Source organism: Anthonomus grandis, chromosome 2, assembly GCF_022605725.1.
Source record: "Anthonomus grandis grandis chromosome 2, icAntGran1.3, whole genome shotgun sequence".
NCBI lineage: Eukaryota > Metazoa > Arthropoda > Insecta > Coleoptera > Curculionidae > Anthonomus > Anthonomus grandis.
In genome coordinates this window covers 11,541,139-11,567,596 of record NC_065547.1, presented here as the reverse complement: position 1 = coordinate 11,567,596, position 26,458 = coordinate 11,541,139, and the positions used below count along the sequence as shown (strand labels likewise).

Sequence of the window (26,458 nt, the reverse complement as noted above, 5' to 3'; positions counted from 1 at the left end):
CCCAATCAGAAGTGGCTTCAGTATGTCCCACTCTCACCCAACCAAACCAAACCCACAAAAAAAGACTATACTAATAACAAAATTTAAGATTTTATTAACATATTTTAGTAAAAACATAAAAACTATATTAACCTGCAATAATAAAAACATAATTATAAAGTAAACAGTCAAATTCTCAAAAAGTGGGAAATTAGAAAATGCATTTTGGCAGAACTAAATAAACCAAAATTTCTTACATAACTGATTACAGCTAAACGAAAGTTGAGGCCTTGTTTATCTCAGTTAAGGTGATTTATTAGTATGCATGTGAGAAATTTATCATATTAGTCATGTTGGTAAAGATTTATGATCTTTAATTATCATATGTGTTTTTTTTTAAACTTAATATCCTATAGGAATAGCATATTGGTCTAAAACCTGTCATCATTGTTAATGAGACCATTATTTACCCATCAAATTTTTATTGTTTTAACTACTTTTACTTAGTTGGTTTTTCACATATGTTTTCTCAGACTATTGTTTCAATTAAGCTAATTATTACATATCAAATCAAAAAGTTCTTATTGTATAAGAATGAATAATGAGGTCTGTATAATGTAAAGAGTTGCACAGTTAATAGATTTTAGTTTGCAACAAATTGTCTACATGAGGACCTCTTATTTTTTCACCAAGTCTTATTTTACCTAATTAGCAGTTTTATTCAGTGTAAATCAACATTCACTAACTTATTTATTACTATCAACATTTACATAAACATTCTAAGATAATACATAATAGGTATACATAATATATAATATTAGCTATTAAGTATCTAGAAATAGAAAACTAAACTAAGATGACATCATGTGCACATTTCTTAAATTATTTAAAACTACTGCAAAAGAAATCAAGACTCTGCATACCTGTTAACAGTTGGAGAAATCCTATTTATTGGATTGTTTAACAGATATGATGTTCGACAAAAAGGAATATGCAGAAGGTCATGGTCAACCTCTAGTTGCATAAAATGGATATGGATTGAGAAAAGAGCCAAACACTCTTAGATTAAAAATAGTTCTAAAATTCCAGTCTTACTAACAAGACAATCTAGTAATTTTGGTAACTCTGATTAGTTACATACAGCACAATAGTTGGTCAATTTGCAAAAACAAGTATACTAAATTTTAGAGGTAATATTGAGAATGTTGGTATAGGGAACACTCAAATAAGAAATTATTAGACAGATTAAAACAACAAGTTTGAGTCTCTGTCTGCTGTCTGCTGTGGAATCTCTTCAGATTGTTATGCTGTAAGAATTGTAGGAATCGGGGTCAGCTCTATTGTGACAAGAAGTGTTTACTTTGCATTAGTTAAAGCACACTTATAGTATGGGATCTGCTTCTGGGCCTCAGATTAACTGACACTCTTCAATTCACTTTTTGTGCTACAACTATCCTGGCTTTTAAAGACTCCTGTCATCCATATTTTGTCAGTGGTAGTATTTTGACTTTGGCATGTATTTTCATTATGGAAACAATCTGCTTTATATGTAGGAAAAATATTGCCACCATTTTTCACCTAATGCTAACCATACCTAAAGTTCTCATCAACTCAGTTTACCCATCTACCATTCAGCTTTGACTAAAAGGTCTGACATTGACAATAGCAAGAAACGTTTTAATTATTTAATTAAAATCAGGCAGCTTAAGTTAATAATTATAAGAGGTTCAGAATTGCTGTTAAGAAGTTCCTTGTCTCATATGCATTTTATCAAGTTGACTACTTAAACTGTAGATTTTAGCATTTAGATATCTATTTTTAGCCATATAGCATTTTAACAATGTTTAAATTTTTAATACCTACTTAAAAGTGAACCTATGTGTTTTAACTTTATTTATAGGAGTATATTTGTGAATTTTGTAATTTTTTGTTGTCTGGTGTTTTTTTGTAGTAAATCTCTAGCTTTCATATTTTTATAGTTATTGAGCTATTGTCAATAACTATATAGTTATGATAATTAATAAAGCATATTTTGACTTTGACTTTTGACTTGTACAAGTTTTTCATATCCTACTTATCTGATCGACAGCAGTTTGTGTGGAGTTCAATGGGTTCATCATGACTGCATGTAGCTGGAAGCAGATGCCAGATCTTGATAGGGTTCATAAATGGTGTAAAGTTAACAGACTTCCACTTAACCTTTAGAAATGTAAGATGTCAATAGGAGGAGTATTACATTTATATCTCTGTCTAATAATTGAGTGTACTCAATTGCCTGGAAGAAATAAAGGTATTCTCCCAGGCAATTGATTTAAAATGTCTTACTCTTCTTTTCTCTCATTTATCTTTCTGTTCAATAATTAAATACATTCAACCAGCTGAAAGAAATACAAATTGCCTCCCAAGCAGCTAATGTAGAGTGTCTTTCTTTCTCTGTCAGGTAATCAAATGCATTTTCATCTCTGTTCATTGATTGAGTACACTTAATACACTTGCCAAATAATATTAAAGATTTGTCATTTAATCAATTTTACACCAAGGTTAAGCAAATTCTTCTCGACTCCCAACGAGATGCCTAGTAGTATGACTAGTAGTAGATACATAGTAGTATAAACTGCAAAATCAACTAAGACCAAAGATAAGCTGGCCTGTCCAATCTTTCTTTTGTGGTTCTTTTTTGTCTATTCTTGTTACCTTCCGTCGCATGCCAGCCAAATTGCTTTGCCATTTGTTGTTTCTACCCTTTTTAGTTTTAGTTTTGTTCTTTTTTAGGTTAATTAGGAATTTTTTTTTGTGTTTATTTATAATGTTTTCAAGGCCTGTTTCACGCAAATTGTGCTATCGGTTTATATAATCGCGAAGCAGTTCCTTTTACCAAAAATTGTCAATTTTATTTTCTCATGTAGCTAATTATATTTATAACTATTTTTTTGGTAATAAACTTTTTTGACTTTGACTTTGACTTAACTGCCAGGAAGAAATAAAGTTATTCGCCCAAGCAGTTGATTTACTGTGTCTTACTCTTTTTTTCTTTCCTTTATCTCTCTGTCCAATGATTGAATACATTCAACTGCCTCACAGTGCTTCGAGTATATGGGAATACAAGACAAAAATTAGTACTCTTTTTGCACTTTACACTCACATACTTAGAAATATAGAAAATAATTTATTTTATTTATACAACACCAAACTTTTTCAATTAAGTAACCTCCAAAACGTTGGCCTGGGATAAAAAATGCAAAGTAGGTTGCATTTTCACTAAAATGATTTATTATTATCAGGTAACAAAAAAATAAACTCCAAAACTGTAAAACTAACAAAAAAAATATAATGAAGAGCCAATAAAACATAATTGTTTGTATAAAGCCAAATTTTATGAGTGTGAGAAAAAAATAAGTGTCTATTAAATATTAATGAGTTGTAAACAAATTAACAAATATATAGTTGTAAAACAGGATAAGAACATGACAAAATAAACAACTCATTAAATTCAATCACTTTCCGACAGATCAGAATCATTCGTGTCTAAATTCAGGTTATTAATATTTGAAGGTAACATATCAGAATACCATTGCAAAGAAAAAGTATCATCCTGCAGGTAATCTTTAATATCATTTATGTTATATAGCCGCGATTTGGAAGTTGTAGCTTTTCTCAAGGATGATATGAATGGATCTGAAGTAAGTAATTATCTATTCATAATGTCCTTGTTTCAGCTTTCTCTTGAATGACTTAGACGCACATTTCTAACCTCTTTGTGCCGTACTTCAAGAGTATCCTCAGCTAAAAGTCCGATTGGCAACTCAAAATTTTTAATAATTTCGCCTCCATCCACTAGGAGAAGAAGAGATCGATGAAGAGTTTCCTGGTATCCTTTAAAAGCTGTTCAAATTTCGTTATTTTAATGTTTTGTCAATTCCAGTGATTGAAGAACTTAAATCTGGATTTTGAAAAAATCGCCTAGCTATATTCCCGTCATTCGTGGATCCGTAGTTTGGTTTGGGTTTGTCTACAATTAGGCCCATTTTGAGTTTAAATTCTTTCTGGATATTTTGTTTTCAATTTTCGAAAACCACCTTATTTTCAGAAGACCTAACTTGCCAACATTTAAATGGTAATCTATGAGCTATATGTAACAAACCCAAAGTTAAAATTCTCAATTTCTATAACTTTTTCGAAAACTTTATCTGTGTTCATCTCTTTTAGAGATGCATCACAGATAAAACGTTTCTGAGTTGAATTGGATTTAGATAGGGCATTAATGCAGTTACCATCTAACATGGTAAAATTAAATTGTAACTGCACTTCCACACCATTAACTGAAATATGGCAACTTTTTAAATTGTCAATTTGGTTCTTAAGATTGGCGCTTTCGCTTTTTACTAAATCGGAAAATAAAAATTTGATTCTTTGAAAAATGAAAATTTGATGGGTCTGCCATAAAACGTAGACGAAGTTCGAGAGTCTTCCAAAAAAAAAATCGCCGCCTTCTTCATTTACCAGTTTAAGAGGTGACATAGCAACTAAAAACAAATATTCGTCAGTCATAGTATCAGAACTACAAAAATTTTTTTTGTAGATGCTATGGCCCGAACTCCCATCAAAATCATACTTACAAACAAGAATGAGCTTTTCATTTAATTTTATATTTATTGATTTACTTTTTAAAATGTTTGAAATGCTCTTAAGGGTATGTTGCAACAGAAGTTGTAATTTAATATCTGCTCCTTGTTCTGTAAAGGTAAAATTTTGCGGAGTCAATTGATTTCGAAAACACAAAACTTTATAAAAAGATGGCAAACAATCATCATATAAATGATTAATGACTGACCTCAGCAAATTGTATTTTCTTTGAAAAAGATCCAAATCTAAAAAAAGTGCCATTGTACCTTGTAAGGGAAGACTTTTTTTGTTGCAACGATATTTGTATTTTGTTTAGCGGATTCCTGTGCGGCGAAAGTTAGTTTCTCCGATGTATAAGGTCTAGGCTCATTAATTATCCTAGTATTGATATTCAAACAAATTTTAGATTCTAGCCATGTCTTATGGTAAATTACAAGGTTAGTTTTATTTCTAAAACTTTTTTGCCAATTCCGACCCATTTTGGCACAAAAAGTTCCGGCAGCTCTCAATTTTGTTGGTCACTTGTTGATATATTCATCAATTGACAAATTTTATCGCTTTCTGCTTTTTTTGGAAGCCACCAGCCATGTTCCTAGTTAATCTTTGTGCGTTATGCTAACGAGAGGTCCTAAAAAACAAATATTTGCTTAAATCGTAAATTACCGCAAAAACTGTATTTGCCATTTAAAAGAACATAGTTTAAGCTATCAAACAAGCCCATTAATAAAGTATTTGCTTGGGGGTTGATTTGAGGTAAATTAGAATTTTGTTAAAATTTGCAGTATCCTCAAAAATATTAAAAAAATAGTAGAAAAATATATTAAAAGTTATACATACCTGGATTGGAATTATCCCTAAGGATTGAAAAATAATATAAAATTATAAAAACGATTAAATACCACACACTTTTCAAACGGTATGATTTCAAACATCAGGTCCAAAATAGAAAAAAATGAGACGGTCAACTTTACGATAATTTTACTGATAACGAGAGGCAAAAAAAGAAAAAATATCAACATATTTATATACAGGGTGTAGTACTTTATAATAAATGATACAATGTCTTTCCAAATTTTGGGTTTGAGTTTTTGAATTTTGTCCATTGTTCGAAGCACTGTGTGTCTGGAAGAAATGCTGTCAATTAATCAAATGCATTTTCATCTCAGTCCAATGATTGAGTGCACTCAAGTGCCTGGAAGAAATAAAGATATTCTCCCAGGCAGTGGATTCAGAGTGGCTTTCTCTCTCTGTCATGTATTCAAATGCATTTTCATCTCAGTCCAATGATTGAGTGCACTCAACTTCCTGGAAGAAATAAAGATATTCTCCCGGGCAATTGATTTAGAGTGACTTAATCTTCTTTTCTCTCCTTTATCACTCTGTTCAATGACTAAGTACACTCAACTCCCTGGAAGAGATACAATTTGCCTCCTAAGCAGTTGATTTAGAGTTTCTTTCTCTCTCTTTCAAGTAATCAGATGCATTTTCATCTCAGTCCAATGATTGAGTGCACTCAAGTGCCTGGAAGAAATAAAGATATTCTCCCAGGCAGTTGGTTTAGAGTATCTTTCTCTCTCTCAGGTAATTAAATGCATTTTCAGGTCTGTCCAATGATTGACTATACTCAACTGCCTGGAAGAAATACAGATATTCTCCCAGGCAGTTGATTTAGAGTGTCTTACTATTCTTTTCTCTTCTTTATCTCTCTGTCCAATGACTGAATACATTTAACTACCTGGAAGAAATACAATTTGCCTCCCAAGCAGCTGATTTAGGGTTTCTTTCTCTCTCTGTCAAGTAATTAAATGCATTTTTATCTCTGTCCGATGATTGAGTACACTCAACTGCCAGGAAGAAATAAAAATATTCTCCCAGGCAGTTGATTTAGAGTGTCTTACTCTTCTTTCCTCTCCTTCATCTCTCTGTCCAATGATTGAATACATTTAACTGCGTGGAAGAAATACAATTTGTCTCCCAAGCAGTTGATTTAGAGTCTTTTTTTTTCTCTATCAGGTAATTAAATGCATTTACATCTCTGTCCAATGATTGACTGTACTCAACTGCCTGGAAGAAATAATGATATTCTCACTACATCGTTTTCTCTTTGTCAGGTGGTCAACTGTATTTTCTATTTGGTATGGTGAATAATGTCGAATCAGTTTTTTAGATCAGGTAGAACTAGATTTAAGCATTTAATGTACTACCCACTATTAGTTTTATATTGTACCAGTTTAAGAGTTTGATCTTGTTAGTTCTTACATTATTTAACTACTGAGTTATTGATTCACAAACTGACATAAGTTTTGTCTAAAATTCTAAAAAACCACAATAAGCAAAAAATAAAAATACCTAAGTTTACAAATAAATAAACCTAAAATATAAAGTTACAAATTAATGACATACATAATATTAAAATGCTTAAACCTATAAATAAAAAAATACACATATACATCACTGCACAAGATAAATGGAAATAACTGTGAGCACTGAATTTATTTTAATATCTGTCAACAAAACTTTGAATGTGAATTACTTATCTGAGAAATGCAATAAATGGTTATGATAATGCATAATTAAACTTGATTTTTCTTAAAATTTCATTTTCCCACTTTTTTTGCAGGTGGAAAGGACTACAATACCTTGGCAGTTGAGTATTTTTCTGAAAAACTGCTGCAATATGGCGAGGGTACAGAAGTGCCCATTAGGAGTCTTCTAGGACACAGGTGAACTGATTTTAATGAAATCCGAATAACAAAACTCAATATTTTAAAAATTATATATAGATCTCAAGCCTCTCCAGAAGTCCGTCATGTATCAGGTCAGCACTTTCATGAATTCAGGGATTTCTTATTAAAACACCCTGAAACCTTCACCATATGTGATGAAAAGGAAACTGTAGTTTTAGCCAATTATGATCATGTAAGACATTGAATTACATTTTTGCCAAAAAAATGATGAATTGCTTTAAGGTTCGATCACAATGGCCAAATACAGAACTTCATTTTCACCCAGAAGTCCAAATAGATCCTCAAGACACTCAGACTTTATTGGACTTTCTCTCCCAATGTATAGAAGTAAAGGTGAATTCTTATTGATTTTTGTATGCTTCAAATTTAATAACATTATTTTTAGGGTCCAATTTTAGTAGAACAACTGTTCCAGTTGGTGAGTTGCAATCTCCCAGAAAATCTGTGGTCTAATCTATTCAATACTCCCACACAACTGTCAAGTTTTCTGAGACTATTCTCTGATAGTTTCCACATTCAGACCAATCTGGTTACTTTATTGCAAACGCCTAAGATTAGTCAAAAACATATCACTGCACAGGTAAACTATGAAATACGCGTGGTAGTCTTGTAATTAAATTTTATGATATATTACAGGTGGATTTGATAAAAGAGAACTTGGCTAAGGACCATCTGAGAAACAATGAAGAAGTAAAAAACGCAAAAAACGTTTCGAATAACAATAATCTACCAGAAAAGACACAGGATACTCCTAAAATTCTTACTCAAAATTCAGTGGAAAAGGTATGAATAATAATGTCAATTTATATTTTATACAAAATTTTGTTTCTTAGGTGGTGGAAAAAGTGCAGCCAACCAATCAGTCTCCAGTTCACAATCCCCCATCGAGTCCAAGATCGTTAAGTGATCGTTTAAAACAGCCAAAATTACAACAGAAACAAGCAGAGGCCCAGCAAAAGTCCTTAAGCCCTGAACCCCCCGTATCCAATAATTTAAATAAAGATTGCGGTGGGGAGGTTAAGAGGGCTGTTGATTTTAAAATAGGTAAGTCTAAATGCGAATTATATGAATATTTATTTATTTGTTTATCTAATATACACCTGAAGTAAATAAAAGTCGTTAGAAGCTTTTTTATCCAAGTTTTTGAAAATTATGTCCAAAAGAAAATCAGAATCATGTAACTGCACTCCTAGTTCTCAGATTGGCTTGATTTTTGTTTTAAAACTTTCTATTGATTATTCTTTAGTTTAGCTTTCATTGAAAAAATTGTCATTATTGTGTGTATGGGTTGACACACGTATTCTGGTTCGGTTTTCAATTAAAAAAAACACTATTTTGCAATTAAAGGTATACTTAAAGAGAGTAAGATAATTCTACTGAATGAAAAGTGATGTGTTTGCCGTTGATGATGTCTGAATACTGAATGAATGTGAAAAAGAGGGGTTCTACATTAGTAAAGAGGGCGCGCTGAGCGCTTACATTAAAGGAGATCGTACACTTAAGGATTATTATTTATGCAATGACGGAGCAGTCATAAACATAAAAGTTGTTAACAAAAGCTAAATAAAGTTTAAAAAAAAACCCACTAAAATTATCTAAAGTATACAATAATTAAACATGATAATAAAAATAAAATGTGGGCGGTAACATATGTAAAAATTAATAAGAAACCATGCATTTGAAGCATTTTTATCCCTGTTTTTGAAAATTATCTCCTAGTCATAACTCCACTCCTAGTCCTTAGATTAGCTTGATTTCTGTTTTAAAAGTTTCTATGGAATATTCTTTTGCTTTGGTTGGAACAATGATAAAAATCCATGCATTAGAAATTTTTTGAAAATTATGTTTAAGAGGGAATCAGGATTATGTAACTTGAATCATAACTTCACTTCATGTTCTTACATTGGCTTGATTTTTATTTTAAAAGTTTCTATGGAATGTTCTTTAGCTTTCACTAAAACAATCATAAAAATCGATGCATTAGAAGCTTTTTGATCCAAGAGTTTTTGAGAATTCCATACAAAGGGAACAACAGCTTCAGATAACTTCAATCATAACCCTACTTCAAATCCTTGATCTGCATGATTTTTTTCTTAAGTTTCGTTGAAATGCCCTTTATGTTTTCGGTTTTATTGAGTAGACCAAATAAATATAACCTAATTTTTTGGTATTTTAAGGAAATCAATCTTCAACTTTACCAACAGAGAATGTGGCTGTAACTGTGCAACCGGACAGTGGGGACTTTAAAGCTCCTGCACCAAAACAGACAAATTACAATCAAAGTTTGAAACAAAGAATTAACAGTCTAGTTTTGAAAACCCTGCAAGAAAACACTGGTAATTGTGGCTAACTTTTATATCAGTGACCTTATAACTTATTTCCTCACCCATAGGCAGGGATAGACAAACGATGTTAAATCAGCAACCGTCTTACCCCAACGACGCATGGAAAATCAAGCTCTTCCAAAGCACCAGGGTGATATGCAGTGTCAAAGAATGTCAAATTGTTATAGACGAAATAATGAGTAGGAAAAACAATAGGGTAAGCAACTATTGAATAACAAGAACCCAAGGTAGTAATTGTTTGAATTTTAGCCTCGAAACTCAGCTTCAAACCCCGACTGGCCCTTTACGGAAGATAAAGTTGTGGTCGGTTTTGATTGTGAAGGAATTAATTTGGGCATCAAAGGGCAATTGACTCTTTTGCAAATTGCCACTATGACAGGCTTCGCGTACGTTTTTGATCTTATTTCATGCCCCCAGATGATCGAAGCTGGCTTACGAAAAATATTGGAGAGCAAAGATGTCATTAAGGTAAGCAAAATTAATAAGAATAGTACCTACCCTATTTATCCCTAATTTTACCAATCGGTATGGGTTTGTTATTTATTGTTTTAGGAGAATATATAATATATAATAGGAAATTCACAAAAAATTAAAAAAATTGAAACAAAAAATCGGCATTGAAATAAATGCAAGAAAACTCATTTGTAAACATTTAAACGAATCCATGAAACCCAAGCAACTAACCAACCCGAGCCACCAGTCTAATGAAACTCAAGTGAACTAAAACAGATTCATGAAAATGTGAGAAAAATAAAGAAAGACCTAAGAAACACAAAGATATCTAGAAAAGTTTAAGAAAATAATAATATAATAATAATAATAATAATCTTTATTTAGCATAAAAAAAGCTACATATAAAATACAATACATTTTTACAAAGTCAATAAAATTATAATATTTTTGTTTGTAAACCCAGTACATTATAACCTACTTTCGTAAGCAAGAATAAGAAATATCGAATTAATACATACGTGGGTCACTGCAAAACGATGATTTGACAAAACAAGTTATTGTAAACTATAGAAATAAAAAATCGCATAGCGGCAATGACAACACCTGTATCTGGGTCAAGTGGTGGCCGAGAACCCGCGGTGCCTCGGTTTTTCCAGGAACCACAGCATCCCGGTAATCCATGGATGCCGCTTTATTCCGGTCCGCAAACACCGTCTCGGCCCCGACCTAGGCCTTTCCCCACAGTGGCCCATCCAAAAGTTGTTAAAAGTCACATACAAGACCACAAATGCACTCCTACTAACGTATTGTTTAAACAGATAAAAAAAAATGGCATAAGAAAAAATTATACATAATAAATAAAATACACAAATAATAATTTAAACTTAAACATGCTCTTTCAGAAGTTTTTTAAATGCAGTTAAACCATCACAATTTTTTATAGTAATTATTTCATTCATACAAGTATTATTATATTATTATATTCATACAAGCCCTTATATAAAACAGAATTCAACATTTGACTAGATGCACATCTATCGGTTAAAATAAAATCATTACAATTTCTTGTGTTATAGCTATGTACGTCACTGAAAAATTTAATCTTATTACAAATATACTGTGGTAACATGTTATTTTTAATTTTAAATAATAAAACATATACATTGAACATATTTTTTTGTTTTACAAATAACATATTGCATACGTTAAGCATTGTTGAGGTAGGTGTGTATCTATTACAGTTTAAAATGGTTCTCATAGCTCTATTTTGTACAAGTTGCAGTTTTTCTATTTTAAAATTTGGTAGATTATACAAAAGTGTTGCGCAAAATTCGAGATGTGGGGCTGCTATGCTATTATACAATAACAACTTTGTACCCAGTGACAATTTAGATCCTACTCTGGCAATAAAACCAACTTTTTTTGCAAATTTTCTTGTGATATAGTCAGCATGTGCGTAAAAACCTCCTTAATATTTAATTTGGTTTTCGTGACTTATTCTTGTGTCATTGATCCTAATATTCAAGTTTTCCAAATCAATATTCGACAACTTATTTTGTTTTCAAACAAACAACATTTTGATTTCAATGTATTAATACTAAGATTATTATTACAAAGCCACTTAGCTAACAAGCCTTTTAGATCATTATTCACACTCTCTTTCATATGATTTATACTTAGAACATTGAAAGGCTAGAAGTAGCATGCCGTGGAACTATGGGCAGGTTTGTTTGCTTGCAACATCTCTGATATAATGATGCCAAATGCTTATAGAGAAGTGGCAAAAATCACTTTATAATATCATAAAAGTTTTCAGTTTTTTCCGAAAACTTAAAACAATACTACTGCTCCCCTTTAATAAAATATCAAGCATTTTTTAAAAATAAATTTGATAAGATACTCTATATCGAAGTCAATATACGTGAAATATGAAAATAAAGTACGAAGAAACGAGAAAACGGTAATGGCATCGCAACGCCGCTCGAACGCATTGTTGACGCCACCGATACAAGCACTCTCTACCAGTGACGTCGTCAACAAATATTTACCTGATAAATTTTTATTAATTATTATAGAGTTTAAGTATAAGTAATATTACCATTTATGAGCTATTTATGTGTTTTTTTAACGGACTTCGTTAGAGGAAGGTCCTAATAAAAGGCAGCATTTTTGTCAAAGCATTTTTATGAAAATAAAATATTTTATTAATATAATATTATAGATTTCTTAATAAATCATGTTTTAAGACACACATTTTTAACATTTTGCAAAATTTTATTATTGTTATATTGGACAAAACTCAGTTTTACATCACTTACTTTAAATCACATAATATATACTTCTATGGTGCTGACTTTTTCAAAGGGACAGTATTGCTTCAGCGGAAACAGTTAAAACTACAAGGATGTTCAAATTGTGAAGGAGTTGCAGGTTTTTTATAAGTTATAATATTTTTATTATGAGTATTTAGCCTGTACAATGGATTTGAGACATTTAACAGTGACCTATATAAAACCTAATACCAATTATTATATCAGATTAATTTATACTAAAAAACAAATCTTACCTAAGAATAAAGACTATGTACAATAGATTAGATTAGATAGTTTATTAGTAGTAATATACAAACAAGTACTTTTACAAGTCAAATAAAATATGTAATATGTTGGGCTTTTTCGAAAATCATGTTATTATTTCTTAAGTATTTTAATAATAACTTGAGACATCTAATTCAATTTCTTTGTTGCAATCTTCGAATTTTAATTTTTTGTTCTTTTTTTTTTCCATAATTTGGTAACAAGTGATTTAGCTTTTAAAAGGTCCTCAGGATATCATTTTCATTTTACCCTAGAGTAATATACATAAAAATTTTGTATTACCAATATTAAAAAGAAAAAATTAAAAAAATGTATTATGATAATCCAATTGATCAATAAAATGTATGTTATCATAAAGAATCTTTGAAATATCATACATTTGATTAATTGCATTTAATTACAAATATAACACAATAAAATACTATATCACTTTTAAATAAGATATATAGAATAAGATGATACATGGTGTTATACTTTTTTTTTTCCAAAATGAAATGAAATGGTGAACCGATGAATGCCAAGTTAATCAAAAGAAAAGAAGTACTAAAAATAGTGAAAGGTTTATGGCTTTAAGAGGGTCTCCAAAAGTTGTTTGATGCCCGGAGGAACTTAACCCCTCTTACCTGAAACGCCCAGAGAAGGAATCCTTCACAATGCTGCTAGCTCAAGCCGATGTGGGTTCTAGCTTCTTTCTCAACCAAATGAACCAAAATTTCTTAGGTAGTAAGTAACTAACTACCCAAGAGTTACCCAAATAAATGTCAAAATCAGTATGGCGCCACCAAGTTTTGGATTTTATATAATCCCCAAGGACGCCCAAAATTTATCAAAATTTATTTAGGCAAGTTCAAAACGAAACTTGGAAAACAAAATCAAAGTCAAGTCGGTATACACTATTGTTTCCAAATTACCTATGATATTCTTACCTACTCAACTCAAGTGAAAAACAAAATAACAACAGCAAATAACAATTTATTTAAGTCTTGATTATCACAGAGAATTATGTTCGGTTAATTTATTTATCTTTAAGAGGAATAATTATTTAAGTTGGTAATAAGGAACCACAACATTTAAGTTTCTAATTACAAGAAAAACAAAGTTGTCAACTGATAACGTGCCGTAAAATTAAATTTTCCAGAATGGTGCACTGTCATTCGTGACCATGCTTATAAGAAATATATCTATAAGAAATATATCAAAAAAAAAATACACAATCAAAAGTGTGGTTGTCAAAATAAAATAAATTATGTTACACCCATACCTTTTGGGGAATGAAGCTTCAATTCGAATTAAACTAACAATTTACATGGCCCGGTATATCCTGCCACGGACATTGACCTAAGCAAAAAAAATAAAATAAAAAAATGACAAGCCTAACTGTTGAAGCTTCCCCAATCAAAATTACCCTTTTATTAGTTTACTCTAATATTTACTAGCTAATCTGAGAAAATTTGACATCTTAGGAGTAGTCTGAAAATAAATAATATAACCCAAGTATATACTCGTAGTACTACGAAGCCGGCTGCGTCTTACCTCACAGGAGTCACTTGTCACATATATATGTACTCTTATCAGTAATATTCAATAATAAAATAGCATCAATTAAATAATGTCAATAAAATTTTAAATAAACTTTTGAGACAAAGTACAGTCGAACCTGGTGGGCCTTTGGATTATCAAAACAATATAAATATATCCAGACTTTGAATGAGAAAAATAATTACACCCCCTCACCACCACAATTCGGCTTCACCCTGTTCAGATTGTAAAGTCATATATGTATGTATCTCAACTCAAAAGATAAAAGTTGTGATAATAAAAATAAAATAAGTGAATAAAAAAAAATGTTATGTTGTGTCACTTAGCTCCACACACAGCAGACTACTTCAGATTCGAGACTCTCCCCGAGACATCCAATTCCCAGTCAAAGAAAAACTGCAGGCTTCCAAGCTTCACCTCTTCCACTTCACAATACGCCAAGCTCTGGTAGTGGTCTAGGTTAGACGTTAGCTCACAGTTGTTTAAAATCCCCTCTAGATTAGAGCCAGTAGAGTACATAGCCCCAAAATAAAAGTACCATGTGGCATGAAGAAATCAGGTCCGTACAAAAAAAAATCCGTCCAAAATCTATGTTATGTAGCTTTGTTAATTAAATTGTCCCCTGCCAATGCCAATCAGGACCGGCATTTTGCCGATATTCGAGGGCACGTGAAAAATTATTAGGTTTTAAATCGCCATAAAGGCTAGTAAATTCAACAAAAAAAACAAATTATAGCATTACGCCCAAAAAGTTGATTTACTATCACCACATTTAGTCAATTATATCCCCATATGGGTAAAATTCACACGAATTTCTAAAAGAACTAAAGCACTCTTCACTTCATGATGGCGGTCTGGAAAAAGGAACGACCGCAGAGGTCAAACCCGTATTTAAGCAATCACGCACAAAATGTATTGCCAATCGAAAATAACTTAACTTTTTTTTATAAGTACCATAAAACCTTTTATAAAAAAATAAATAACTAAATTTATGGCCCAAGGAAGTTGGCAATGAAAATATGTGTCACTATAACACTCAATTTCGATTTTCCCTAGACCAGTAACTTCTTGCTATCTTCCAAGAAAACTAATATTTACATAAGATAAAAAGAGACAAAAATTAGATAGGTCAGTCCGAGTAAAATCAACCAGCATATCTGGTATGGTCAAGCCAAAATCAGATATTGTACTATGGACAGTAGAACATACACAATAATTGTACATGCCCAATTAATCATTATTCGTTATAAAACAAATAAATAAAGTATGGAATAATCAATATGGGATATAATTTAAATTCTAAAATATTTCTTTAGTCCAGAACCGGGTTTTATAAGAGTATAAATAAAATTTGATTAACAACCAGTACAATATGAAGCTGAAATGTACAAGACTAAATGTGTCATTAAAAAAAAAAGAATACTGTAATTTGAAATGGCTAGAGTTACTTGGGAGGCTATTACAGAGAGGGCATTACTAGTACCAATCATTAATATTTGTAAAATATCTATTTTGAAAATATAACTCTAATCAGTGCTTTTAATAAAGAGTATAAAATGCCAATTTTAACCTGTAACACATAGCTCTATATTGTACAAGTTGCAGTTTTTCTATTTTAAAATTTTGTAGATTATACAAAAGTGTTGCGCAAAATTCAAGATGTGGGGCTGCAATGCTATTATACAATAACAACTTTGTACCCAGTGACAATTTAGATCCTACTCTGGCAATAAAACCAACTTTTTTTGCAAATTTTCTTGTGATATAGTCAGCATGTGCGTGAAAACTTAGATTTGAATCAAATATAACTCCTAAATATTTAATTTGGTTTTCGTGACTTATTCTTGTGTCATTGATCCTAATATTCAAGTTTTCCAAATCAATATTCGACAACTTATTTTTTTTTTCCAAACAAACAAAATAATTAATACTAAGATTATTATTACAAAACCACTTAGCTAACAAGCCTTTTAGATCATTATTTACACTCTCTTGCATATGATTTATATCATTCCCTGCCAAATAAATCATTGTATCATCAGTAAATAATTCGATTTTGCAACGATTAACAGATTTGACTATATCATTTATGTAAAGTAGAAATAATAGAGGACCCAAAACAGTACCCTGCGGAACTCCAAACTCAACATTTAATGGCTCTGAAACACAGTTTTTAAATTTAACTTTTTGTCGCCTACTGGATAAATATGATTCAAACCAATTTAATACGGTCTGCCCAATACCAAGAAATTTAAGTTTTTTCAATAAGATCTTTCTATCAACTGTTTCAAATGCCCTTCGGAAATCTAAAAATACTGCCAATACATAATTACCCTTGTCAATTTCCTTTAGAAAACTATGACAGATATTAATAATTACAGATTCACAAGAGTGACTTTCACGGAAACAAGGCTGATTTATAACCAAAATATTGTTATTATTGCAGTAATTCAGTAATTGTTCTTTTACAACAAGTTCCAACACCTTTTCATATATTTCTGTTTCTATGGGTCTAAATTTACTATGATAAAAAATATTTTGAACCTTTGGCACAGGAATCACAATCGACTCCTTCCATGCCTCAGGAAAAATCCCGCTTGAAAGTGATGCATTTACTCAAATACTCAATATTCAACAAACGATTTCTAACAACATCACAAACATCGCACAACACCCGTTTTGAGATCCCATTCTCACCACCCCCCCACATTTTTTAAATTCTTTAAAATTTTCTTTAAATCAATTAAATATATTTCTTTGAAAAACGAAAACTTACTATACTGTTCAGCAGTGGCATCCATCGCATCTGCAAAAAAAGAATTTCCTGGAATGGTATCTACAATTTCCTTAATACTATTTATGAAATATTTGTTAAATTCTGTAGCTATTGTTAATTCCTTAGATATTAATTGATTGTCGAATTTAATCTCTTGAGGCAATGAAGAGTTTTTTCCTGGAAGTTTTTAGATGTTTTTAGGTTTTTCCACATTTTGCGGGCATTGTTTTTGTTCCCATCAATAATTTCTCTATAAAACTTATCCTTTTCTCCCTTAATTAGACCAACCACAGAGTTTCACTACGAAACTCTGTGGTTCTTGTATTCCCTCCAGATGAGATCATTATTCTCCCTGACGGCTCTAACATACAGTTTGTCCCTTTGATCCATCTTTTCCCTAATATTTTCAGTTATCCAATCCTTATGTGCAAATATTTCTGTTTTATAACGGACTTTCGTTTAGGACACATTTGATTTAAAATATTAGTAATGTCGTTTACAAAAATGTTTGCTAACACATTTACATCCGCACTGTCCATTCAGTCCCAAAAACATAATTTTGTAACCAATCTGTACTATATTCTTTCATAGATCTATGGTAAATGACTATATCACAATTTTCATTAAATTTTTGTTCGGGATAAATAGACAATATACAGTGGTCACTAATTTTAGGCGTTAAGTGTACCTTATAAGATAAATGTTTATCATTCGTGACAATATAATCAATTAGGGTTCTGCTACTATCAGTAATGCGCGTGGGAGTATCAACAATTTGAATAAAACCATTTGCATAGATTTGGGATATAATTTTTTCACCATAAAATGAAGGCATCAGTGAATCAAAATTAAAATCTCCCATTATTATGTTGATACCCTCAAACACAGTGACCTGATCGAGGTAACTACCGAAATAATCCAAAAATTTTGCATTTTCTTTTTGAGGAGAATGATACATAACAGATATCATTCACAGATATTTAACTCTACGTAAGGAAAATTCAATAGACAAACACCACACATAATTTTGCACGCACTCTACAGTTCTTAAGGAATATTTAATGTCACTTCTTATTTTATTTTATTTTATTTTATTTTATTTATTTACACCACATAAACAGATTACCAAATCCAATTATTTAGTGGGAAAAATATCATAATTACAACTTAAAATTAACTATCCAAACAAAAAACTAACGTACAATGAATAAAGGTAACAATTTTAATAAACTTAAACTACAAAGTTTACATTTTTAATATTTCTAATGCTGCAGCCAAATATGTCACACTGGCTCTGCACAGCATTATATATATCCCCAGCTCTGCGCAAGGGAGTAAATTTAGAAATATTAATTCTGGCTCTTGTTGAGTAAAAGATAGGAGGATTTCTTGTTAAGACCATTGGAAGGTGAAAGTTTAACATTCCCAACTAGTCTGGTGAGTCGATCAAGTGGTTTACCAATTTATATAAAAACTGCTAAGATCAGCTGATTTACGTCGAACATTAAGCGGTCGTATGGAAAATCTGTCAAGTAAAGTTTGATGTGGAAAACCGATCTCCGGATACACTTTGTCACATTTAAACCAGAGATATTTCAAAAATTTTCGTTGGACATTTTCGATATCTTGAATATGACATTGATAAAAAGGAGACCATACTTGCGAAGCATATTCAAGAATGGTTCTAACGAGCGAAAAATATAACGTATATTGTTAAAATGCTGTGTATTTCGAATAATAAATCCGAAGATTTTATAGCTTCGGCTCACTATATCTGCAATATGTGGAACAAAAAAAATACTGGTATCGAATATAATCCCCAAGTCCTTAAATACCTCTGATCTATGAATAAGTACATTGTCTATAGAGTATTCGTAGTGTATGGGATTTTTCTTCAAAGTATATGAGATCACAGTGCACTTGACAACATTAAGAGGAAGATTGTTGTTTTTACACCAGGTGTTTATAAGGCTAACATCATTTTGAAGTACAAGGCAATCAGATATATTGTTGATTTTAAAATATATTTTATTATTATCAGCAAACAATAGACTTTCCACTTTAAGATGCTTGGACATATTATTAATAAATGAATCAAAAAATATTGGCCCCAAAATTGAGCCCTGAGGTACACCAGATGTGGGAATTATTTTAACCGAGGTATGACCATAGCACTCAACATGCTGTATGCGTTTTGTTAAATAGGAAATAAAAAAATTATTTAACCGTGTGGAAAAGCAATAATATTGATCAAGATTATTTATGAGAATGCTATGGTCAAGTCGGTCAAAAGCCTTAGAAAAATCGGTGTATATCACGTTGAGAATTTTAGTTAATTGAGTCGGCAATAAATTCGGTTATAGTAACTAAATTCGTGGTAGTTGATCTACCCTTCATGAATCCATGTTGGCGAATATCAATTATATTTTTCATGCGTGGATAAAGTATAGAATGCAGAGTTCGTTCAAAACACTTAAAAAAATTATTGGTAATAGTGTGGGTACCATTTATTTTTAGTTTAAATGTTTCTTTTAGTTTTAAGTGCAATAATAATTTGGTTTGGTATATTTGACTTAATATTTTACAACGCGACAACACTGTTAAATCAACAGCGACTAGTGATAAACAATGTACAATTAATCGCGTTATTAGACACAGGAAGTGATATTAGTGCCTTACGATATGACTTTTATCAAAACTACTTCTCAGATGTCCAGTTAGACAAGGAATTTATCCCTCTTAAGGGACTGGGTTTGAACAAAGTGATGACTCTGGGATCTTTTTGTCAAAGCGTTATGGTTGATGATGAAGAAGTTGAATTAAAATTTCACATTATTCCCACAGAAGCCTCTAATGTTAGGGCAATTATAGGAAATGATATTTTGTCTCTGGTTAACATAAGTTTTGTAAATAATGAGATAATAATTTACAAGAAAGATAAGGAGAATTTTTTAATGCACTCTGGATGAAGAAAGAGCCATCGATCTGAAACATATTGAGAATGTAAGCCAACGAGAACAAGTAGAAGAATTATTAGAAAAGCAGCCGGCTAAGTGTAAGGAAACAGACATAAAAATGAGTATTATCGTGAAGGAAGTAGAACCTATTTATCAAAGACCCAGAAGATTGTCTGCGCCTGAGAAAGAAATTGTCGATAAACAAATTCAAAAGTGGCTATGTGAGGGCATTATTAGGCCTAGTTCTTCTGACTATGCCAGCCCGATTGTGTTGGTTACCAAAAAAGATGGAAAGACTAGAATTTGTTGTGACTATCGAAAATTAAATAAGGTTGTTGTTAAGGATAGGTTTCCGCTCCCTCTTATTGAAAACGTGTTAGATTGCCTTCAGGGTGCAAAGTATTTTAGTACCATTGACCTAAGAAATGGATTTTTCCATGTGCCTATAGAAGAAAAAAGTGTCAAGTACACCTCATTCGTGACGCCGAGTGGCCAATTTGAATTTTTGAGATGCCCTTTTGGATTGTGTAATAGTCCAGCTGTCTTCCAAAGATTCATTAATCACATTTTCAGAGAATTGACGAAAGAAAACATAGGAATATATTATATGGATGACTTGATTGTGCTGAGTTCGACGGAAGAAGAGGGCATTACTAGGCTGGAGAAGGTATTAGACTTGGCCAGGGACTATCAAGAAAGAAAAATGCCAGATTCTTAGGACGAAGGTCAATTTCTTGGGATTCATTATAGAAAATGGAAAGGTACGACCATCCATTGAAAAAACTCTGGCAATGAAGAAGTTTCCACAGCCTACGACGTATAAGCAGATTCAGTCTTTCCTCGGGTTAACTGGATTTTTCCGAAAGTTCATACCCTCTTACTCATTGATTGCTAAGCCCTTAAGTGACCTGCTAAGAAAGGAACAGAAATTTCAGTTTGGCGAAAAAGAGAAGCATGCGTTCGATAAGTTAAAAGAACCCTTAACTAGTGAGCCAGTGTTAACTTTATACAAACAAGGTGCTGAGACCGAACTGCACACCGATGCATCGAAACATGGGTATGGGGCATGCCTGATGCAGAGGTCAAATGAAGATAATAAATTCCATCCTATGTATTACATGAGCCGTAAAAACGTCACCAGCTGAACAGAATTATAGTAGCTATGAGTTAGAAGTATTAGCTATTATTCAAGCCGTGAAAGAGTTTCGCGTGTATTTACTTGGAAATAAATTTAAAATTTTGACGGACTGCTCTGCTTTCCAAAAGACGATGAACAAGAAGGATTTAACCACACGGGTGGCCAGATGGGCGTTATTGTTAGAAGAGTACTCATACGAAATTGTTCATCGAAAAGGGACGCAGATGGCTCATGTGGATGCGCTGAGTCGCTATCCAGTTGCCATGGTGATTCACACAAGTTTTAGTAACGAAGACGGACTGGTGCCGCGTCTCAAGGTAGCTCAGAACAAGGATGAGTTTATTGAAGCTATTAAGCAGATAGTTAGTAAGGAGGAGTATAAGGATTACTTTCTAAAAAATGGCATTTTGTATAAATATTACAATGGTTTAGAGCTGGTTGTTGTTCCTAAATTAATGGAGTTGGAGATTATACGAAGGGCGCACGAAGTTGGACATTTTGGGATCCCTAAAACAGAAGAAATTGTAAAAAGGGAGTTTAACATCCCAAAATTAAAGGGGAAGATCCAAAACTGCATAATAAGCTGTGTTGCATGTATTCTAGGGAATAAAAAGGAAGGGAAAAAGGTGGATCTCCTACACCCTATAAATAAAAGTGACTTACCTTTACATACTTACCATGCAGACCATTTGGGTCCATTGCCTTCGACGAACAAGAGCTACCAACACATCTTGGTAATTATTGATGATTTTTCAAAACTTAGAACATTGAAAGGCTAGAAGTAGCATACCGTGGAACTATGGGCAGGTTTGTTTGCTTGCAACATCTCTGATGCAATGATGCCAAATGCTCATAGAGAAATGGAAAAAATCACTTTATAATATCATAAAAATTTTCAGTTGTTTCCGAAGGCTCAAAACAATACTACTGCTCCCCTTTAATAAAATATCAAGCATTTTTTTAAAGAAATTTAATAAGATACTCTATATCGAAGTCAATATACGTTAAATAAATTAAAATAAAGTACGAAGCAACGAGAAAACGGTAATGGCATCGCAACGCCGCTCGATTGCATTGTTGATGCCACCGATACAAGCACTCTCTACCAGTGACGTCGTCAACAAATATTTACCTGATAAATTTTTATTAATTATTATAGAGTTTGAGTATAAGTAATATTACCATTTACGAACTATTTATGTGTTTTTTAACGGACTTCGTTACAGGAAGGTCCTAATAAAAGGCAGCATTTTTGTCAAAGCATTTTTATGGAAATTAAATATTTAAATATGGAAATTAAAGTTTTACATCACTTACTTTATATCACATAATATATATTTCTATGGTGCTGACTTTTTCAAAGGGACAGTATTGCTTCAGCGGAAAGAGTTAAAACTACAAGGATGTTCAAATTGTTTCGGTAAGGAGTAAGGAGTTGCAGGTTATAAGATTTTTATTATGAGTATTTAGTCTGTACAATGGTTTTGAGACATTTAACAGTAACCTATATAATACCTAATACCAATTATTATATGATATTAACTTATACTAAAAAACAAAGCTTACCTGAGAATAAAGACTATGTACAATAGATTAGATTAGATAGTTTATTAGTAGAAATATACAAACAAGTACTTTTACAACTCAAATAAAATATGTAGTATGTTGGGCTTTTTCGAAAATCATGTTATTATTTTTTAAGTATTTTAATAATGACTTGAGAAATCTAATTCAATTTCTTTGGCGCAAATTTGTTTGTTGCAATCTTCGAATTTTAATTTTTTGTTCTTTATTTTTTTTCCATAATTTGGTGACAAGTGATTTAGCTTTTGAAACGGTGGAATCATCAGTGATAGGTCCTCAGGATATCATTTTGATTTTACCCTAGAATAATATACACAAAAATACAGTATTAAATAAAAAGAAAAAGAAAAAATTAAAAAAATATATTATAATAAACCAATTGATCAATAAAATGCATGTTATTATAAAGAATCTTTGTAATATCATACATTTGATTAATTGCATTTAATTAAACAAATATAACACAATAAAATACTATATCACTTTTAAATAAGATATATAGAATAGGATGATACATGGCATAAAACTAGTAGTCTATTTTGAGTGCATTTTTACCTTTTCCTTGGCAGAGTCAGGGAATGTGTAGCAGTTAAACAAAAACGGCTTGGATGAGAAATAGTAATTGTTGAACTAGACCCCACGGTAACTATTAATCTCAGATGCAGTTATTGTTGATGATGAATGATCAGATCTGTATTTATACAAAATTTGGTGTATCAAGAATATTAATCTATGTTAATTATCCATACTTGTCTATATTAGCTTCACTGTTTGTACTATATACCATTTTGGAAGCTAAAGAAGTTTATGCACTCTTCAGGAAAACTACCCCTGCAGCTTTGAAGGGTAAATCACTTGGTAAATTAACTGAATTATCGGCTGCTGTGTTTTTAACCAGTGAATCAGAAATCCTAGTAAAAAAATAGTTTTACACACATACCTAATTTAATAAGTATTAGGTATAAATAAAGCTTATATGAGTAACACTAATACTTTTTGTGACGATTTTTTTATACTAGAAAAATATATTTAAAAAAAAATTACCTTTGAGGTAGAGCTGATTTTTTTAATAAAGTCTGGCTACTGATAATATTATTTTCCTTATATAAGAAATCACTTCCAAGGATGTGATCTGAATAAACAAATATGTTCTTTTTAATTGTGTTGATTTCCATTAATAAAATCCATCGTTCCCTGTGGGCATATATTAGGCAATCTATATTTGATATTTAATCAAAAAGCAAAAAAAATTACAGTAATAAATTAATATGTGGTGCCAATTACTATATGTATTATTGTAAGTTGCAATATGGTAAAACAAACAATAAATTATCGACCAAATTTTAGGGAAAGACAAAATTAACTTTATACATAGATATCAATATCTAAATAAGTTTCAAAATTCTTTAAAGGCAATAAAAAATTAGTAATTTCATCTATCTACCTAATATCTATATTAAAAAAACATAACTATATAGGTACATTTAAAAATATAAATATTTTGGTATTTTACACACACTTTCACATTCAAGTTTTTATTAGGTTAATATCTATAAGATCCCCTATTCTACGTTTATGATGATGGTAACCCTATGATGTGATGTTATGAAAGTATCGGTACTTACTTGTGAAAAGATCGGCTGGAATCATCTTTTTATCATGATGCGGCACAAAGACACAAGTTTTTGCCATCCTAGCAATTTAAAAAAACACTAAAATGTGGCCTTTTTCCTTTTTAAACCAAAAATTAATGAAAATACACGAATCCCGAAAATAAACAAAGAGGTCGTTTGACAGATGACACTACGCGTATGGCTCAGGCGCTTAAGCTCCGGTGTTGTCGCTTCAAATTTTTTAGAAGCAGTTTTAGGGATAAGCATGTTAATAATTTTGTTTTTTTTTTTGCTTAAGGATATTATATTTATTCTTAAAATAGGTTAATTGTACTATTTATTCTTTTTATTTTAAATTTTCTTATAAAATACAACACAAATAAGTTAAATTAACGTTATAATGGTTGTTAAAATATAGCTAAAAATTTCCTCCGTTGGAAATTTGCGTCGACTTGACAACAGAGAATCGGCAAATATGTTTGTAAACAAAACACCCCTCTTGCCCCTGTGCACATGTTGGACTCAAACAAAGTTGTTGTTTACTAATTCTAGCCTTTCAATGTTCTAAGTTTCAAAATTTGTATGGCTATATGCCACCAAATCAACGACGTCCAGGGAGACGATTGAAAAGTTTAAAACACAACAAAAAACTTTTGGGAACCCAGTACGAATTATCACTGATAGGGGAACAACCTTCACTGCTACAGAATTTGCAGAATATTGCAAAGAAGAGGAAATTCAGCATGTTAAGATAACGGCTGGTGTGCCCAGAAGGATTATAATTCCTGTACTAACTAAGCTAAGCTTCGATGATCCGCAAAAGTGGTATAAACATTTAGATGTAGTGCAACGAACTTTGAATTGTACAGTCCAGAGGAGCGTCAATGCTACCCCATTCGAAGTCTTGACAGGAGTTAAGATGAGAAATAAAGAGGACCTACGTGTTAAGGAGCTTTTGGAAAAGGAAGCTGTCGATTCTTTTAATGAGCAACGGGACGAACTGAGGCTGCAAAGCAAAGCAAAGCTCAAATTCAAAAGGTGCAACAAGAAAACCGTAAACGCTATAATTTGAGGCGAAGAGCACCCAGGAAATACAAACACGGAGACTTAGTCGCTATTAAGAGGACACAGTTTGGTCCTGGACTAAAGCTGCATAGGAAGTACTTAGGCCCCTATGAAATTGTGAAAGTGAAAGCTAACGAAAGGTTCGACGTTGCCAAAGTGGGATATCATGGGGGACCTATGAAGACTTCTACATGTGCTGAGTTTATGAAACCGTGGGTTGATTATGCGAGCGAATCCGAGTCGGATTAGTGGTCAGATATGGCCGAATGTGGGTACCATTTATTTTTAGTTTAAATGTTTCTTTTAGTTTTAAGTGCAATAATAATTTGGTATATTTGACTTAATCTTTTACAACGCGACAACACTGTTAAATCAACAGCGGCACAGTTCTGACGAAAAGGCTCATTCGCGCGATTAGCCGGGCGCGGCCGAAAGAAAAGAGAAAAGAGGAAGTTGAATGAGTCTCGAATCTGAGGCCGGTCGATAAATAATCGTTTAAGGAACGAGTACGACGACACGACGTAAAAAACGACGAAAAGACGTGAAAACGCGAATCCAGACGGGGTTTGTTTTTCTTAAAGAGTATTTTAAGTGAATCCAGACGACGTTGCTCTTAAAATTAGTTTGTTCGCGCCGTTTTGCACCTAAATTAAGTTGTATACAGAACTGTCCAGTTCAAGGTTTTGTACAATATTTACCGCCGAGTTTATTTGTGAATTAAATCAGTGCTTACATATTAATCGGGTCGTTTTATTTCATCTGTATTGCTAAGAATGGACCTAGACACGAATAAAAACCTACAATAGTTATAGGCCGATAGTTTTCAATTTTATTTTTATCATCCTTTTTATGTACAGGAATAATTTTTGAAGCTTTCCATAAATTATTAAAACCATTACTCCTCCAGTTCTTCTATTATTTGTGATACACTGTTCATTTCTATATATTTTAATTCTACATGTCACCAGTCTAATGAAACTCAAGTGAACTGAAACAGATTCATGAAAATGTGAGAAAAATAAAGACCTAAGAAACACAAAGA

At 31.8% G+C, this 26,458-nt stretch overlaps 1 protein-coding gene across 1 annotated transcript in view; it reads left to right on the top strand.

Moving 5' to 3' along the window:
* Positions 1-26,458, top strand: part of LOC126747172 (uncharacterized) — a 43,018-nt gene that overhangs the window by 2,475 nt on the left and 14,085 nt on the right. Inside the window, exons 2-10 of the mRNA XM_050455678.1 lie at positions 7,223-7,325; positions 7,386-7,521; positions 7,572-7,682; positions 7,735-7,929; positions 7,986-8,132; positions 8,183-8,393; positions 9,527-9,685; positions 9,742-9,890; positions 9,944-10,162. Coding sequence (XP_050311635.1) covers positions 7,223-7,325; positions 7,386-7,521; positions 7,572-7,682; positions 7,735-7,929; positions 7,986-8,132; positions 8,183-8,393; positions 9,527-9,685; positions 9,742-9,890; positions 9,944-10,162 — 1,430 coding nt within the window. The remainder of the gene's footprint in view (positions 1-7,222; positions 7,326-7,385; positions 7,522-7,571; positions 7,683-7,734; positions 7,930-7,985; positions 8,133-8,182; positions 8,394-9,526; positions 9,686-9,741; positions 9,891-9,943; positions 10,163-26,458) is intronic.